The sequence below is a fragment of the Rhinatrema bivittatum genome, chromosome 2 (genome assembly GCF_901001135.1).
Source record: "Rhinatrema bivittatum chromosome 2, aRhiBiv1.1, whole genome shotgun sequence".
In the NCBI taxonomy this organism is placed as follows: Eukaryota; Metazoa; Chordata; class Amphibia; order Gymnophiona; family Rhinatrematidae; genus Rhinatrema; species Rhinatrema bivittatum.
In genome coordinates this window covers 486,706,820-486,724,662 of record NC_042616.1, presented here as the reverse complement: position 1 = coordinate 486,724,662, position 17,843 = coordinate 486,706,820, and the positions used below count along the sequence as shown (strand labels likewise).

General features: G+C 42.9%; 1 protein-coding gene across 1 annotated transcript in view; it reads right to left on the bottom strand.

Moving 5' to 3' along the window:
- Window positions 1-29: 29 nt before the first annotated feature.
- Window positions 30-17,843, bottom strand: part of BPHL (biphenyl hydrolase like) — an 83,524-nt gene continuing 65,710 nt past the window's right edge. Inside the window, exons 6-7 of the mRNA XM_029590548.1 lie at window positions 14,877-15,000; window positions 30-1,350 (exon numbers count right to left, since the gene is read on the bottom strand). Coding sequence (XP_029446408.1) covers window positions 1,263-1,350; window positions 14,877-15,000 — 212 coding nt within the window. The 3' untranslated portion in view covers window positions 30-1,262. The remainder of the gene's footprint in view (window positions 1,351-14,876; window positions 15,001-17,843) is intronic.

The window sequence follows — 17,843 nt, the reverse complement described above, 5'->3', positions numbered from 1 at the left end:
CCCTTTCAGTTTTTTTTCAAGAGTGTACATTTTATGTTCCTTAAAGTCTCATCATGCAAGACTTATAGTTGAACTGTTTTCATGGCCCTCCTTTAAATTACTTCCAACTTATTAATTTACTTTTGTTGTCTCTTAGTGATGTGAATATTCAGAACTGGATAGGGTCCTCAAGGAGGGGTTTCACCAGAGATCTACACCGAGGTCATATTACTTCACTCTTGTACACCAAAGCAGATTTTCGGTCTTCTCAACTGCTTTGCTTCCTTCCATCTAATCACAGAACAAGGAAAAATGAAAGCTCTACAATAACACAACTGCTACAATTGACTGGGCACCACTAAGGCTCACTAAAAGCCCTGGAGGACTTTATGGGCTGCTTGTATCAGCAATGATGGATAACATAGTAAGGCAAACTGAAAGCTAAGATTACATGTACACAAATGAAGCCTCATACACGTAGCATTTGTGCAATTGGATGTGACATTTTATGATAATTAGAGGGAAAACAATTGTTTGCTTATAAAGAAAAGAAGAGCTGCTGAAATTTCATTTTAGCTTGTAGAGAACAAAATGGTAAGTAAGAAACATCCATAGGCTAAGTTCTACAGATCACAATACTAACATTTGCAGAAATGTATGGATGCTCTTCTTCAGGAAATGAATTAAGATATTTTTGTGAAAACACTGCACCCACTGTCCATGGAAATTCTGTTTTCTGTGGGTTTCCATTGTGATGTCAGCACACTTGCAATACCACCAAAGCATGTTGTGCGCCATTCAGATCAGCCCACTTCTAAATGGCTCCGGAGCATAAAAGCACGGTGACACACGTACAGCACTTGGGCAAAACACACTAGTTGCAATTGTGAAAAGGATTAAAACAACACTACAGGGAGTCATTTTCACATTTTTCTTTTGCAAGCTTAGTAGAAAGGCAAGAGATGTATCTTTAATACATGCAATAATTCAAGCTGCAAAGTAAAGCCTATGTCATTACAATGGAACTGATTAATTAGAGCCTCTCAAATACCAACACTTCAGACTGCCAGATCAGAGTCCAGTTCTGGAGGAGTGCCACTTCTGCTTTCTTTCACTGCATTTACAATCCTCTTGTCCCTTCTAGCCCATTTTCTAAACAAATCCTGGCCCTTCCTTAAGTGGTACAGTTTGATGTGCTCTTTTTTTCCCCCCAGCCATATTTTCTAAGATTTTGTTATTTAGTGAAATCCAGGCTTGTGGGACTTTACCAAAAGCGGATGAGCTCATAGCAAAAAATCTTCTACCAATCTGTTAAATTCCTCCGGGAAGCGCAAATGTAGATTGTGCTTGCCTTCAGGCATCAGATGCAACCTGGAAAAAGAGAGGAATCCACTCAGAAGTCAAACTGGAAACCACAGTTTAAAAAATACAATGTATTTCTGTTCAAGTGCAGAGCTTGCAGGAGCAGCATGGGTTACACACATATCCTCGAATGGATGGCATGGTGGAGGCTTGTAGAACAGAGGTGCTTTCTCTTAGTTGCCATGGTAACATCATTTGATCTCATTCAACGTTTTCTCCCAGTACATCTTGGAAAAGAAACTGCTCTGTTCTTGACGGTGCTGGGCTTACTATAGCAAATACTTATTAACAACTGATTTGATCTCCTATGTGTGTGTGTGTGTATGCTTAGCAGCAGAACACAGGAGTGCCACAGGAAAAGAGGCCTCATTTCCATTTGTTTGTGTTGTCACGATGCAGCTGGGGAGAACACTCTATAAATCAGGTCCAGTGGGATTTAGCAAGCGGTATGGTTAGTACAGGGAAACAAATAATTAGTGTTAGTACTTAAAGGGGTAATTCATCTTCTTCCACCTCAAAAATAGGTTTCACAGCATTTTATCATGTCCAAGTTAAGTACTAGCCCTTTATAAATTGTAAATGAACTGGAAATGCATTTTTAAGAAAGTGAGCAGGCCTTGGCTTCCATTGCTGTGCCTCAGCTGCATTTTTTCCCTCCTGAGCTGTCCTAGCTATTCCTAATACAGCAGTTTAAAGATTTTTCTGGATAATTACAGAACTAGAGCGCTAATCCATGGAACTCTATGACACACAATCCCTCCTTTTCCATAAGATTATATATTGTTTCTGATTTTCTTCTGGTTGGTTACTTTTTGGATTGCTTGATGATGGCCCCACCCCCCACAACACCCAAATTAATTGCATATTTCCTAGCTAGCCAGACAGTTAACTGTATTTAGAAAAAGCAATCCTCACCTATGCAGATATCTCCTAGCAAAGACTTTACAATGGTTTCGTCCTGAGAGTCTTGGATTCCAATCAAGAAGGACATTGATCATTTCAGTTTTAACATATTTGGGTCTACCTTCCTTTGTGACACCCTTCTGAGTTGTGAAGGCAAAACACCACTGAGCTTGGAATGGGACTCTCTTCTCTTCTTTCAAGTGTTCTGATGCAGTGTCAGCATTTATGGTTGCTCATAGCAACTAGGACCTGCACAGCAACTAGGCCTTATTTTTTATTTATTTATTTTCAGATATAGGAAGCACTCAGCATCCTACGCATCAGCTGCAGAGCCTTCGAAAAGGCAGCTTTGCAACTATTCCACTGGACCCTAGAACACTGATGCACTTCTTATTAGGAAAACAGAATAAGCTGGTCTACTATAGATTCCTACACAGCATCTATACCCTAACACGGTGGTGGGCAATTCCAGTCCTCAAGGGCCACAAACCAGCTGGGTTTCCAGGATATCCCTGATTAATATGCATGAGATAGCTTTACATACAACTGATGCAGAGTGCATGCAAATCTCTCTCATGCATGTTTATCAGGTATATCCTGAACACTTGACTGGTTTGCGGCCCTTCAGGACCGGAATTGTCCACTCCTGCCTAGCAGAATACTCACCTTGGTCACATAGACAGAACAAGGACCAACTCTAATCTAGTATCGCATAGGTGACCACAAATTTGTGAGCGACATTGTGGAAGGGTTAGAAGGTAAAGTTTGTCTATTTGCAGATGATACTAAGATCTACAACAGAGTGAACACGCTGGAAGGAGTACAGAGAATGAGACGGGATTTAAGGAAGCTGGAAGAGTGGTTGAACATGTGGCAGCTGGGATTCAATGCCAAGAAATGCAGAGTCATGCATTTGGAGTGTGGTAATCCAAAAGAACTGTATGCATTGGGGGGTGAAGGGCTGATGTGCACAGAGCAGGAGAGAGACCTTGGAGTGATAGTGTCTAATGACCTGAAGTTGACGAAGCAGTGTGGCACGGCAATAGCCAAAGCCAGAAGAATGCTGGGCTGCATAGAGAGAGGAATATCTAGTAAGAAAAGGGAAGTGATAATCCCCTTGTACAGGTTCTTGGTGAGGCTTCACCCGGAGTACTGTGTTCAGTTCTGGAGACCGTATCTCAAAGGAGGCAGACAGGATGGAGGCAGTTCAGAAAAGGGCGACTAAAATGGTGGGTGGTCTCCATCGAATGACTTATGAGGAGAGGCTGAAGAACCTGAATATGTACACCCTGGAGGAGAAGAGGAGCAGGAGAGATATGATACAGACCTTCAGATACTTGAAAGGTTTTAATGATCTATGGTCGTCAACAAACCTTTTCCATTGGAAACAATTTAGTAGAACTAGGGGTCACGATTTGAAACTCCAGGGAGGAAGAATTCGAACCAATGTCAGGAAATATTTCTTCACTGAAAGGGTGGTGGATGCCTGGAACACCCTTCCAGAGGAAGTGGTGAAGACTAAAACTGTGAAGGATTTCAAAGGGGCATGGGATAAACACTGTGGATCCCTAAAAGGCTAGAGGATGGGAATAAATAAAAAAGCTAAATCTAAGAGAAACATGGGAGTAACCTGCAGGGAATCCTGGGGACAGGCTGGGCAGGGGTAGATGGGGAGCTGCTGTGAGCTGACCTTTTTCCTCACTAGGAGCTGCGGGGGGCCTTTCTTCCCATGAGCAGTTCCTGGTTTCCTCTCCTTTGCTGGGCCTTTCTTCTGGTGGTGGGGGAGGGAAGGAAAGTCAGGGGGAGAGCTATTGCAAACTGCGGGGCCTTTCCTCTGGTGGGTAGTGCATGGCTTCCTCTCCTCTGTGGAGTTGTTTTTTGTTTTTTTTGGGGGGGGGGCAGGGGTAAGGTTTGAGGAGTAGGGAAAGGCTGCTATTCCACTGCTCTGCTCAGCAGCACAGCTGCATGTGCAGCAGCCTGCTGCCTGCACTTTTTCTTCCCACCCCACCCCTCCTAGTGACTGTCACACCATCACGTGCTGGGCATGCTGTAAATACAGTGCAGGTACTTAGCATTCGCACATACTGCCAGAAAAAAAAAAGCGCCTTGTGAAGCACTATTAAAAATTCAACTTAATTCCATAGAGATTATTTTTTGACATTATACTTTCGTAAGAGGAATGTTTTGTTTTACAGTTTGAAAGCTGATATGTTCCCAGATCTACAATTTAGGAGGAAGCAGTTTCTCTTAGCATGGGTTATTCTTAGTGTTTGGGTACTTGCCAGGTTCTTGTGGCCTGGTTTTGGCCTCTGTTGGAAACAGGATGCTGGGCTTGATGGACCCTTGGTCTGACCCAGTATGGCAATTTCTTATGTTCTTATTAGGACTTGGGGTTCAACAGATTGGTGGGTTTTGAGGTTAAATTTCCCCTGAATATGTGTAGTTAAATTAGCTGGGATGAAATATGCATTTTATGATCCAACACATTTGACTCAATTTATTAATGAAAGGCAAGCACTTCGTGTGACTGTATTTACATTCTCACCAGTCGAATCCTCCACACCTGCTGTATAATTTTTCTCTGCTATCACAAACTTTTATTAAGGAGTGAAAGCAGCAGTATTTGAACGTCCTTTTTATTCTCCATTCCTTATTGGATCATTCCAAACATTCTATTTGTTTTACTGACCGCTGCTGCTCGCTGGGCTGAGGATTTGAATGTTATTATCCACAAGGACTCCAAGGTCTTTTTCCTGGGTGATGACGGCTAATACAGGGCCCAGCTTTGTGAACTTATTGTTGTAATTATTTTTCCCTATATGCATCACTTTGCACTCTTCCATATTAAATTTCATTTAAAACAAAAACCACACATAAAGGGTGCTATTAAGATAAGAACATAGATTCAGTTGTAAATACATAAATGTATCAACTTATCGGATATTAATAATAAATACAGAGCTCCAGTGCTGTGGGCTAAAATGGAGAGGATTTCTCAGTGGCAAAGACTCAAGTGGTAGTTATTAATAACCAAATAAGAAGCGGTAGTCACCCACACTAAAGCCAAAAGGGGAACATTTTTGTGCAGAACAACATTTACAATAACCAAGGCAGATGATATACACAGAGGGTAATACTAGCCTAACTGTTGGGCCTATTAATTAGTCCCGTGCAATACAGAAAGTAAAATGTGCAGCCAAGCCGCACATTTTACTTTCAGAAATTAACGCCTGCTTTTTTGTACACCCTCCGACTTCATATCATAGTGACTTATCTGTCAATAATATCATAGTGATATTAAGTCGGAGGGTGTACAGAAAAGCAGGCGTTAATTTCTGAAAGTAAAATGTGCGGCTTGGCTGCACATTTTACTTTCTGTATTGCACGGGACTAATTAATAGGCTCATCAACATGCATTTGCATGTTGTGGGCGCTATTAATTTTGGGGGGATTGGCCGCGCATTTTCCACATGCGTCCAAACAGGGGCTAACAGTGCGCTCGGCCTGAGCGCACTTTACTGTATCAGTCCAATAGTTAGGCTAGTATTACCCTCTGTGTATATCATCTGCCTTGGTTATTGTAAATGTTGTTCTGCACAAAAATGTTCCCCTTTTGACTTAATATCATAGTGAGATTAAGTCGGAGGCCCCAAAAATAAAAAAAAATAACAATTCTTAAAAAAAAAAAAAAAAAATCTGCCCGCGGTCCACGGGTTGGAAGACAGACACTCAATTTTGCCGGCGTCTGTTTTCCGAACCCATGGATGTCAGCGGGTTCGACAACCAATGCCGGTAAAATTAAGCGTCGGCTGTCAAACCGGCTGACAGCCGCCGCCTTCTGTCAATAAGGAGGCGCTAGGGACATGCTAGTGTCCCTAGCACCTCCTTTTTACTGCGGGCCCTCATTTGCATGCTCTTGCTTACTGAAGTGCGCACCCAGGAGAGTGGCCTGGGCGTGCGTCGGGAGAGCGGGCGCTCACCGGTTCTCCCGTGCATTTTACTGTATTGGCCCGTGTGAAATTTAAAAATGAAACCAGAGCGGCTGTAGGGCATACCAGTATTTTAAAGTGACACAGCTATAAACATTCACATAGAAACATAGAAACATAGAAATGACGGCAGAAGAAGACCAAATGGCCCATCTAGTCTGCCCAGCAAGCTTCACACATTTTTTTCTCTCATACTTATCTTTTTCTCTTAACTCTTGGTTCTATTTCCCTTCCACCCCCACCATTAATGTAGAGAGCAGTGATGGAGCTGCATCCAAGTGAAATACCTAGCTTGATTAGTTAGGGGTAGTAACCGCTGCAATAAGCAAGCTACACCCATGTTTATTCCCTTTACCCAGACTATGTCATACAGCCCCTATTGGTTGTTTTTCTTCTCTCCTGCCGTTGAAGCGGAGAGCCATGCTGGTTATGCATTGAAAGTGAAGTATCAGGCCCTTTTGATTTAGGGTAGTAACCACCGTAACAAGCCAGCTACTCCCTGCTTTGTGAGTGCGAATCTTTTTTTTTTTTTTTTCTTCTCCCCTGCAGTTGAAGCTATTCTGGATATGCGTGAAGCCTCAGCTTTTCTTATTCCCCTGCTGTTGAAGCAGAGAGCTATGCTGGAAATGCATCGAAAGCGAAGTATCAGGCACATTTGGTTTGGGGTAGTAACCGCCGTAATAAGCCAGCTACTCCCCGCTTTGTGAGTGCGAACCCTCTTTTCTTCTCCCCTGCCGTTGAAGCAGAGAACTATGCTGTATATGCTTGGAAAGTGAAGTATTAGGCTTATTTGGTTTGGGGTAGTAACCGCCGTAACAAGCCAGCTACTCCCCTCTTTGTGATTGCAAATCCTTTTTTCCACATTTCCTCTTGCCGTTGAAGCTTAGAGCGATGTTGGAGTCACAGTAAGCATCTGTATGTTTATTTAATAAGGGTATTGTCTCCGGGCAGTAGCCATCGTTCTGGTGAGCCACCCACTCTACATTGGCGGTCTCTTGACTTTATGGATCCACAGTGTTTATCCCATGCCCCTTTGAAGTCCCTTACAGTTCTGGTCTTCACCACTTCCTCCGGAAGGGCATTCCAGGCATCCACCACCCTCTCCGTGAAGAAATACTTCCTGACATTGGTTCTGAATCTTCCTCCCTGGAGCTTCAAATCGTGACCCCTGGTTCTGCTGATTTTCTTCCTACGGAAAAGGTTTGTCGTTGTCTTTGGATCATTAAAACCTTTCAAGTATCTGAAAGTCTGTATCATATCACCTCTGCTCCTCCTCTCCTCCAGGGTGTACATATTTAGATTCTTCAATCTCTCCTCGTACGTCATCCGATGAAGATCCTCCACCTTCCTGGTCGCCCTTCTCTGTACCGCTTCCATCTTGTCTTTGTCTTTTTGAAGATACGGTCTCCAGAACTGAACACAGTACTCCAGGTGAGGCCTCACCAAGGACCTGTACAGGGGAATAATCACTTCCCTTTTCTTACTCGATATTCCTCTCTCTATGCAGCCCAGCATTCTTCTGGCTTTTGCTATCGCCTTGTCGCATTGTTTCACAGACTTCATATCATTAGATACTATCACCCCAAGGTCCCTCTCCTGCTCCGTGCACATCAGCCTTCCCCCCCCCATCGAATACATTTCATTCGGATTTCCACTCCCCATATGCATGACTTTGCATTTCTTTGCATTGAATCTCAGCTGCCATGTCTTCGACCACTCTTCCAGTTTCCTTAGATCCCGTCTCATTCTCTCCACTCCTTCCGGCGTGTCCACTCTGTTGCAGATCTTAGTGTCATCCGCAAAAAGACAAACCTTACCTTCAATCCCGTCCGCAATGTCGCTCACAAAGATATTGAACAGGACCGGTCCCAACACCGATCCTTGCGGTACACCACTTATAACCGCTCTCTCCTCAGAGAAGGTTCCATTTACCATCACACATTGTCTTCTGTCCGTCAACCAATTTGCAATCCAGGTCACCACATCGGCACTCACTCCCAAGCTTCTCGTTTTATTCACCAGTCTCCTGTGCGGAACCGTATCAAAAGCTTTGCTGAAATCCAAGTATATGATATCGAGTGCTCTTCCTTGATCCAATTCCTTGGTTACCCAGTCAAAAAAGTCAATCAGATTTGTCTGACAGGATCTTCCCCTGGTGAATCCATGTTGCCTCTGGTCCATCGATTCTCCGGACTGTAGATTGTTCACTATTCTCTCTTTCAGCAGTGACTCCATTACTTTTCCCACCACCAAAGTGAGGCTAACCGGCCTGTAGTTTCCAGCCTCCTCCCTGTTGCCACTCTTGTGAAGCGGGACCACCACCGCTCTTCTCCAATCACTCGGCACCACTCCCGTTTCTAGGGATCTATTGAACAGGTCACACAGTGGAGCCGCCAGAACATCTCTGAGCTCCCTCAATATCCTTGGATGAATACCATCAGGCCCCATGGCTTTGTCCACTTTCAGGTTCTTTAGCTCTTCCCACACATTTTCTACTGTGAAAGGATTTTCATCTATTCCACTTCCCTCCAGTTTCTTGTTGTGTAGAGATGGTCCTTCTCCAGGGTCTTCTTTAGTGAACACAGAGCTGAAGTATTCGTTTAATATTTCTGCCATTTCTTCGTCACTCTCCACACATTGATCATTACCACCTTTCAATTTTGCTATACCACTTTGGACCTTTCTCTTTTCGCTGATGTATCTGAAAAATGTTTTGTCACCATTTTTTATCTCCTTGGCAATCCTCTCCTCCGCTTGACTTTTTGCCAACTTGATTAATTTCTTTGTCTCCCTCAGTTGATTCAAATATGCTTCTTTGTGCTCCTCCCTTTGGGATCTTTTATATATCTTGAATGCTGTTCTTTTAGCTTTAATTTTGTCAGCCACCTCCTTTGAGAACCAGATAGGTTTCAGTTTCCTTTTGCTTTTCTTTACATTTCTAACATATAGAGCAGTTGCCTTGGTGATTGCTCCTTTTAGATTGGTCCACTGCTGATCCACATCTCTCTCGTTCTCCCATCCTTTTAGTTCTTCCTCCAGGTACTTACCCATTTCCTCAAAGTCTGTGTTTTTGAACTGTAAAACTCGGGTCTTTGTGGTTCTTTTCCCTATTCTTTTATTGATATTAAACCATACCGTTTGATGGTCACTGCTGCTGAGGTGGGCGCCCACCTGGACATCTGAGACATTATCTGCATTATGAGCACTAAGTCGAGTATAGCTCCTTCTCTCGTGGGTTCCAACACCATTTGTTTGAACAAAGATACTTGCATGGCATCCACTATCGCTCTACTATTTTTAGTTTCTGCAGATGGGATTTTCCAGTCTACATCTGGCATATTAAAGTCACCCACGATCACCACTTCTCCCTTCTTACCTATCTTATGGATGTCTTCAACCAGCTCTCTGTCCAGCTCTTCCTTTTGGTTTGGAGGCCTGTAAACCACTCCAATATAAATGGATGCTCCGTCATCTTTTTTTAGGTTGAGCCATAGAGCTTCTTCCTTACCCCAACTTCCTTGTAGCTCAGTTGCTTGGATTTTTTGTCTGACATAAAGAGCCACACCTCCCCCTTTTCTATCCTTTCTGTCCTTCCTTAACAAGTTGTAGCCTGGTATTGTTGTATCCCATTCATGAGATTCTGTGAACCATGTTTCTGTTATAGCAACAATGTCTAATTCTGCCTCAGCCATTAGGGCCTGCAGATTTGGGATTTTATTTCCCAAACTATGAGCATTTGTGGTCATTACCTTCCAGGTACTCTCTTTAAGGTTATTGCATTTCCTGGACTCCTTATAAGATATTAGTTGAGATTTGTTATTCACTTCACTCTTTCTTTTTGTAGTTGTGCCACTGTTGACAGAGTTATTCCTCTCAATTAGATTTTTCTTTTGGTTATGGATCCTGAAATACTGCATGCATTGTGTTTTTTCCCTCTTTTCTGGTAACACTTCAATGTTTTTCTCATGAACTTCTTCAGTTTTTAATATAGAGAAGGCTTGTTCTTTTTGCATTTGGTACATGGTGTGTCTCCTCATCACAGGTCTAATTCTACCAGAGCCCACTGTATTCCTGGATTTTAAAGAGTTTCTTAATGACCTGTTTGAGTGGCGGGGTATACCTGTTGACTGCTCTTCTGTCAAGAATGGGTGACTGTGGGTCCTTCCTGAGCCTAATGAATTTCCTTTTCTTGACTCCTGGTTTTTCTGTGATATTGGGGAATTATTTTCTGAGTAATGCAATGTGGGTGTATTATTTTTAATTGAAGCTAATTGATTTTTAATGTCAGTCAACTCCTTTTTCAGGGAAGAGAGTTGTGCACAAATTGGGCAAGCTCTAAGTTTCCAGATGCTTTCCCTCAGAATAAAGGCTCCACAGCAGTTACATTGGATAGTCCTCATCCTGGTAATTTATGATTTGTATGTCCTTGACTGTTACCAATGTACTAATTTATGTCGCTGCCTATGGCAAGTTAGGCAGTCTTTATTAGAAAACAAGCCCCTTGTCTTTATTAGAAAAAAGCCCCAGTCTTTATTAGAAAACATGTGCTGTGAAGATCAAAAGGCCAAGGTCCGAATTTGCAAGGACAGCAGAGGGTATTCAAAATAGGTGGCACAAGCCTAAAAATGAAAATAAAAGACAAGGATAGAGCGGCTGTAATGTATACCAGTATCAAGGATCAGGGAGAATCTCGAATGAGTATGAGAAAACCCAAAGGAAAGGAACATATATACATTCACATGTGCTGTAAACAAAAATGCAAATAAACAGGGGACTTAAAAGTAACACACGTACCAAGATGCCAGGGTAGAAATGTGCAGACATGAAGCGCAAACGGCAAAGCTCACAAAGTAGGTGCTTACAGAGAAATACACGGGGGAAGGTTTTAAAGAAGGAAAAAAAGGCACCTAAAATTTGGACCAATGGGAGTGAATCACATGAACAAAAATAAGCAACAGGTGTAAAAAGAAACCTACCAATGGGAACTGTCAAAGACGATACCACGATATTACAAAGGTGACCAGGAAAGGGGACTAGAAAAAGGAGAGCCATCCAATATCGCGACTGAATGGATCTCCTTGGAATGGGTCTCTGTATTTACTATTAATATCCGAAAATCTGATACATTTATGAATTTACAACTGAGTCTTATATTCTTACCTTAACATGACCCTTTATACGTGGGTTTTGTTTTAAATGACTCTTTAAAAGTCTTCCATAACTTTATACAACCTCTTATTGTTGTATTTGCTGCCTTTGCTGCTGTTTATGTTGCTGATATTTACAATTAATTTGTTCTTTGTGCAGATATGAAATTCATTGTGTTGAGTCCCTCCTGACGTAGCTCCATCTGAGAAACATGGCCGTGTTGAGGGACTGTACCTTACAAGGAGCTCTATAAATAAACTTCTTTGCTGCACACTTTGAAGACTTATAAGAATACTGTTCTATTAATCTGAAACCGCGTTACCTGTCTTCATACATTCTTCCTCTGCTTCATATGATTGTATGTTTGATAGCTTCTCTTCACATTCTGTGTGTGTGTGTTAATTAAGGGGTCAATTTTAAGACTCGTGCGCACATGGACGCGCCGATTTTATAACAATCGTGCTGCCGCATGCATGTTATAAAATACTATATCCACGCGCACATGTGCGCCAGATTTTAACTTCCACGCGCACATGTGCGGGCAAGCCTGCGACTCGCGCACGCAGAAGGGGGATTTTGAAAAGCAACACACGGTGACACGAGTAGGGCTTCCTCAGTCTGCTCCAATTAAGGAATGGACTGAGAGGGAACTTCCTATACCCTTATCTAACCTTCCTATCTTATCCCCTCTCCTACCCGACCCCTACCTATTAGAATTTTTTTTATTTTATACCTTACTGCTCCTTCAGAGCAGCAGTAGACACTGTGCGCCGGCTGTAAGTGTAACACACTTAACCAATACAGTTGATTCAATAAACTAGAACAATCAACAGGTTACATTTGTTTTCCTCTCTTCATTATCTCCATATAGGAAAACCAACATTGAATACCACAAGACAATACAATTAGCAATAAATCCTTGCAATCTCAGATATTAGCTTAATTTTCAACATCTTGGCACTAGATCACAGACTTGATCCCAATGCTTCCAAATAGCATTTAGGAAGTGGTTTTTGGGTAATTTTCGATCTTGTTTTTCTAGCAATATCCAATCCTGCATCTGTATAAACCATAAGTGAGTAGTTGGGGGAATATTACCAATACAAAATGTAAAATACATAATTTCGATTATAAAATAGCAATGCAGGCAAATCCTGATAATCCACTTGGGATAGACGATGTCCAAGCCATTGCAACTAGCAATAGAATATTTCCTAAAATGGGCAGTTTAACTGACATTACATGCTCTATACAAGTAAGGATCTCCTTCCAGAAATCAAATAACTTTACACATTTCAGAAAGTTATGGGTCAATGTAGCCTTAACATATTGCATTTAACACATATACCAATTGACCCATTCTATGCAGTTGATCTGGTGCAAAATAGCTTCTATGCAAGATTTTAAATTGTATTTCCTTTAATTTGACATCAGTAGATTTAATAGTAGCCTATTAAACAAATTACCATCTGTAGCTGTAATTTATGTGATGCTGGTCATAGAAAGTCTCTAGTACACTGTACTGAATTATAATACTTTATTTTGTCATTGATTAATAAATATTTATTTATTTAAAATTCTTATATTCCACCTAATTCAATATCCGCTCTTTTAGGTGGATCACAAATTAACACATATAGAATATTTTATACATAAACGTTACATCAATACACAACATAAGTCTGACAAAAACACAATAATCATTGAAAAATCAGTCAAAGTAAAATAAAGCATCATTTGAGAACCTTTCATAGCCCATTAAAAAAGGCCTTCCTAAACAGAGGTAAATTTTAAGACCCGTACACAGGCGCGCACACATGAACACAGCAATTTTATAACATATTCACGTATATACGCATATACGTGCGTATGCTATAAAATTGGTTATACGCACGTACGTGTGCGAACAACTTTCTATTGATGCATACATGTGCGCAGAATTGCCAACTCGAGCGCGCAAGTGGGGGAAATTTTTGTAGATACGCGCACCAACGCAAGTAACTGTTTCCCCAGTTCATTCCCAGTTTGCCCCAGTAAAGGAGAAGACTTCCTAATCCCCCTAGCTAATTTGCTTCCGTTTACCCTATTAGCCCCGACCCTTAAAACCCCGCTGACTAGCGTAGTTTTTTATTTTTGTACTTGCACGCCGTCCATAGCAGAAGTAAAGTTGCGCAGTAGGGGACCCCGGCGCGAGCTTGTGCATGTAAATACTTACGCGCAGACAACTTAATGGTAGTCTCAGCCCGCCCAGATCCCACCCACGTCCCGCCCCTTTTTGAACTTTTTATATTGTGCGCGTACCGGGAGATATACATGTAATCGCCCAGTTTTTTTAAATCCATGTGGCACGTGCCAGGCCAAGTCATGAGTGAATCTCCCAGCTTTGGCGTGCATAGCACTTTTCATGCTTTAAAAGCCTGCTGCCAGCTTCTGCCTGAAGTTCTAATGGGAGTTTATTACAGAGTGTGGGTCCTGCCAATGAGAAGGCTCGGTTTTGAGTTGTTTGCAATAAACATATTTTCGCAGAGGTGACTGCTAACAATGACATATTTGCGGAATATAAAGTCCGGGGGACAGGGGGAATATATTCCTGCAACACTCCTTCAGGTGCAAAGTTTTCTCGTTTTACAGTATTTGTTGATTCATCAATATTTTAAAATTTATTTTAAAACTTACTGGGAGCCAGTGTAGCTCTAACAACTGAGGGGGATATATGCTCTCCCTGCTGACAGCCAATAATTAATCTTGCGGCAGCAGTTTGGATTATTTGTAAAGCATGCAACTGGCCTTTTGGCAGGACAACATAATTATGGTTAAATCAACTTGCTCTAAATAAGGCTGAAGTTGACATATTGATTACAGATGGTAAAAATAAGACCAAAATCTGGGGGACCACATACACCTGGGGGTCTGATTTGAATCCTAAACTGGTTGCCAGGTCCTTTGGTTCCAAAGAAATATCTAAAATTTGCAGTAATAATGCTGTACATTTCTCTGAATTTAACATCATCCTATGTCAAAACAATCACCCCAATTCTACCTCCAGAAATGAATTCAAATTCATAATAGCTTCTCAGACTGCATAATCAATTAAACAGACTGAATGTGGGACCACAGCTCTTGTATCCGTAAGTAATAAGTTATGAAAAATGACTTACAGAAGATGCAAGTCAGTTGTCATTTTTTTACTCAGCTGCACTACTAATGTATAAAGTTGATTAGTTATAGGGAATAGAGGAGGTGTGCCCAACTCCAGTCTCTCTGAGCCACAAACAGGGGCACTTTTCAGGATATCCACAATGAATATGTTTGAGATAGATTTGTACACAATGGAGGCAGTGTATGCAAATATACCTCATGCATATTCATTATGGATGTCCTGAAAACCAGGGCCATTTGTGGCTCTTAAGGACTAGAGTTGGCCACCCCTGGAATAGAGTACTTCAGCTCTAGATCACTGGTTCAGATACAGCTTAGCAGGATCTGTGTGCTTACCGTGAACCTTTAATGTGTCTGTGCAGGAATTCTGGGTGAAAGGATGGGACCATAGCATCTTTTTGTCCATGTACTATGAGCGTTGGACACACAATAGTAGGCAGCAAATGCCGACAAATGTTACCTGTAAAACAAGCAGTGATTCACCCAAGTGAAAGCAGCAGGAGACTTCCACTACTTCAAAGTATCTTTACACAATTAGACAGAAAAAAACCCTCAATACTTGCCAGCACCTAGTCAAGGCAACATGGGGAAAACAAAGCAATTATAATGATATGAATTCAAAGCTCCTCATTAGCTGTCTCTCTAGGGAGTGTCTAAGCATCAGCACATAAAGCCCAGGGATGTGTCTCATATTCAAATACTAAATTATGGTGTTTCATCCAGTTGTTTATACTTGTTTCTTAAGAGTGAGCTTCAGCTTTATGTTTCAGTAATTTGGACACACATGCTGGTTGAGAAGGGAATTTTTTCACGTCTTTTATTAAATGGAATATTAAATATCACAGGGAGAAAATCAAAATATTGTGTTTTGCTACTCTACCCACAATTGCATCATCTTTCTTACTCATGTCTGCTTTGGGTTACAACCGGACAGTTGCCTTCTCCAGTTTATTTCGTACTTCCCAATTGCTTTTGGCCTTCAGTATCTTTCTCTAAGTGTCAACTTTGCTTTCCAAGTTTCACATTTATGAATAAAACCTGCATAACAGTGGGGACCACAACACGATTTATTTATGCCAATAGGAAAATACCTAGTCCTTACTATGAGAATGTCAGCTTCTCTATTATTTAACAGAGGAACATTCCAGCAATGGCAGGTCCAGAAGGAGTTTATAGTAAGTAGTGAGTGACACGATGGATCCTCCCCGAAAAGGGGATGGGCAACATGTTGATAAAAAGTGCTTTCACGAAGCACCAGGAGATCTCGTGGAGTTGTAATGTGGGTTTGTAAAGTGTGTGAAATTGTTTCTTGCTGGAAGCCGGAGAGGGTAGCAAAGAGCAGTGGCCTAACCTGGGGTTCCAGTTTTGATCCATAGAAGAGGAAAGCTCAGTTGCTTACAGCAGGATGGTAGTCCTCACATGTGGGTGACATCATCCAATGGAGCCCGGCACGGAAAACTTTTGTCAAAGTTTCTAGAAGCTTTGACCAGCGCACTGAGCATGCCCAGCATGCTGCTATCCATGCATCCATGTGAGGTCCCCTCCTCAGTCTCATAATATAGATGAAAAAAATACGAGCGAAAAAAATAGAACAAACTGAAAGGAGAACCCAACTCTGTGGGGAGGTGGGCAGGATTCCTGAGGACTAACATCCTGCTGTCCTAAGAGAACCCCTGTTACAGGGAAGCAACTGTGCTTTCTCCTAGGACAAGCAGGAGGTTAGTCCTCACGTGGATGAGTACCAAGCTCCGGACTGTTCCTATCCACCATGGGGACCACAGCGACCGACCAAAGTGCTAATGGGCACAACACCAACTGCGGCACTGTGGGCCGAAAATGGACTGTATGATTCCCACAGAGCAGAAGGAAAAATTGGGTTCAGGACTGAAACAGGCTGTAGAGGACGGATTGACCAAAGGCACTGTCCTGACGCCCATCCTTGTCCAAACAGTTATGAGCCGCAAACATGTGAAGAGAACTCCAGGTTGCAGCCCGGCAAATCTCGGCGAAGGGGACTGCGCGCAGATGAGCTACCAACGCCGCCATGGGTTGCACAGAGTGAGCCTTTACTCTGCCGGCAAGCAGGAGGCCTGCCTGCTGATAGCAAAAGGCAATGCAATCCACCAACCAGTTTGACAGGGTCTGCTTACCCACCGCCCTTCCCAGTCTGTTAGAATCAAAAGATACGAAGAGCTGGGTGGATTGTCTGTGGCTGGCTGTATGATTCAGAAATAAAGCCAAGGCCCTTTTGCAGACCAAGGTATGAAGGGCTCGTTCCCCCCCGAATGGGAATGAGGCCTGGGGAAGAAGGTAGGTAACACAATGGATTGATTAAGGTGGAAATCTGATACCACCTTGGACAGGAACTTCGGATGCATGCGCAACACCACATGATCATGGAAGAATTTCGTGTATGGTGGGTAGGTCACTAGAGCTTGAAGTTCACTGACCCTACGAGCTGAAGTAATTGCCACCAGGAACAAAACTTTCCAAGTGAGGAACTTCAGGTAGTGAGACCGCAGGGGCTCAAAAGGAGGTTGCATGAGCTGTGCAAGGACAAGTTAAGGTCCCAAGCTGCGACAGGAGGCCAAAGAGGTTTCTTCAGCTGTAGGAGACCCTGCATGAGCCGGCCTACCAAAATTTGCACAGAAACCGGCATGCCAGCAAAATCCTGATCCTACGCACTGACAGCACGCAGGTAGACCCTGACCGAGCTGGTCTGAAGCCCAGACTCAGAAACAGCAGACAGATAGTCCAACAGCTGAGGGAGGGGGCAGGCGAAGGGATCCAAGCCATGCCCCGTACACCAGATGGAAAATCTTTTCCATTTCAAGCTGTAGGACTTTCTGGTGGAGGGTTTTCGGGATGACACCAGTACCTGGAAGACGCAGTCCAAGAGCACTAGAGTCTGAAGGACTATGTGCTCAACATCCAAGCCATCAGGACCAATGCCTGGAGGTTCGGATGGCGCAGGATGCCCTGATTTTGAGAGAAGAGATCAGGTGCCGTCCCCAGCCGGATGGGGGCCTGCATTGAGAAGTCCTGCAGAAGCGGGAACCAGACTTGACGTGGCCAGAAGGACACACCAAGATCATGGTCCCACCATCCTGTTGAAGCTTCAGCAACGTCTTCAGCAGAAGCAGCAGAGGGGGTACGTGTATAGCAGGCCTTTCCCTCAGTGAAGAGAGAACGCATCACAAGTCAGATGTCCATCCTCTGACAACAGGGAGCACAACTTTCTCACCTTGTAGTTGTGAGAGGAGCAAAGAGGTCCAGATCTGGTATGCCCCAGCGGTGAAACAG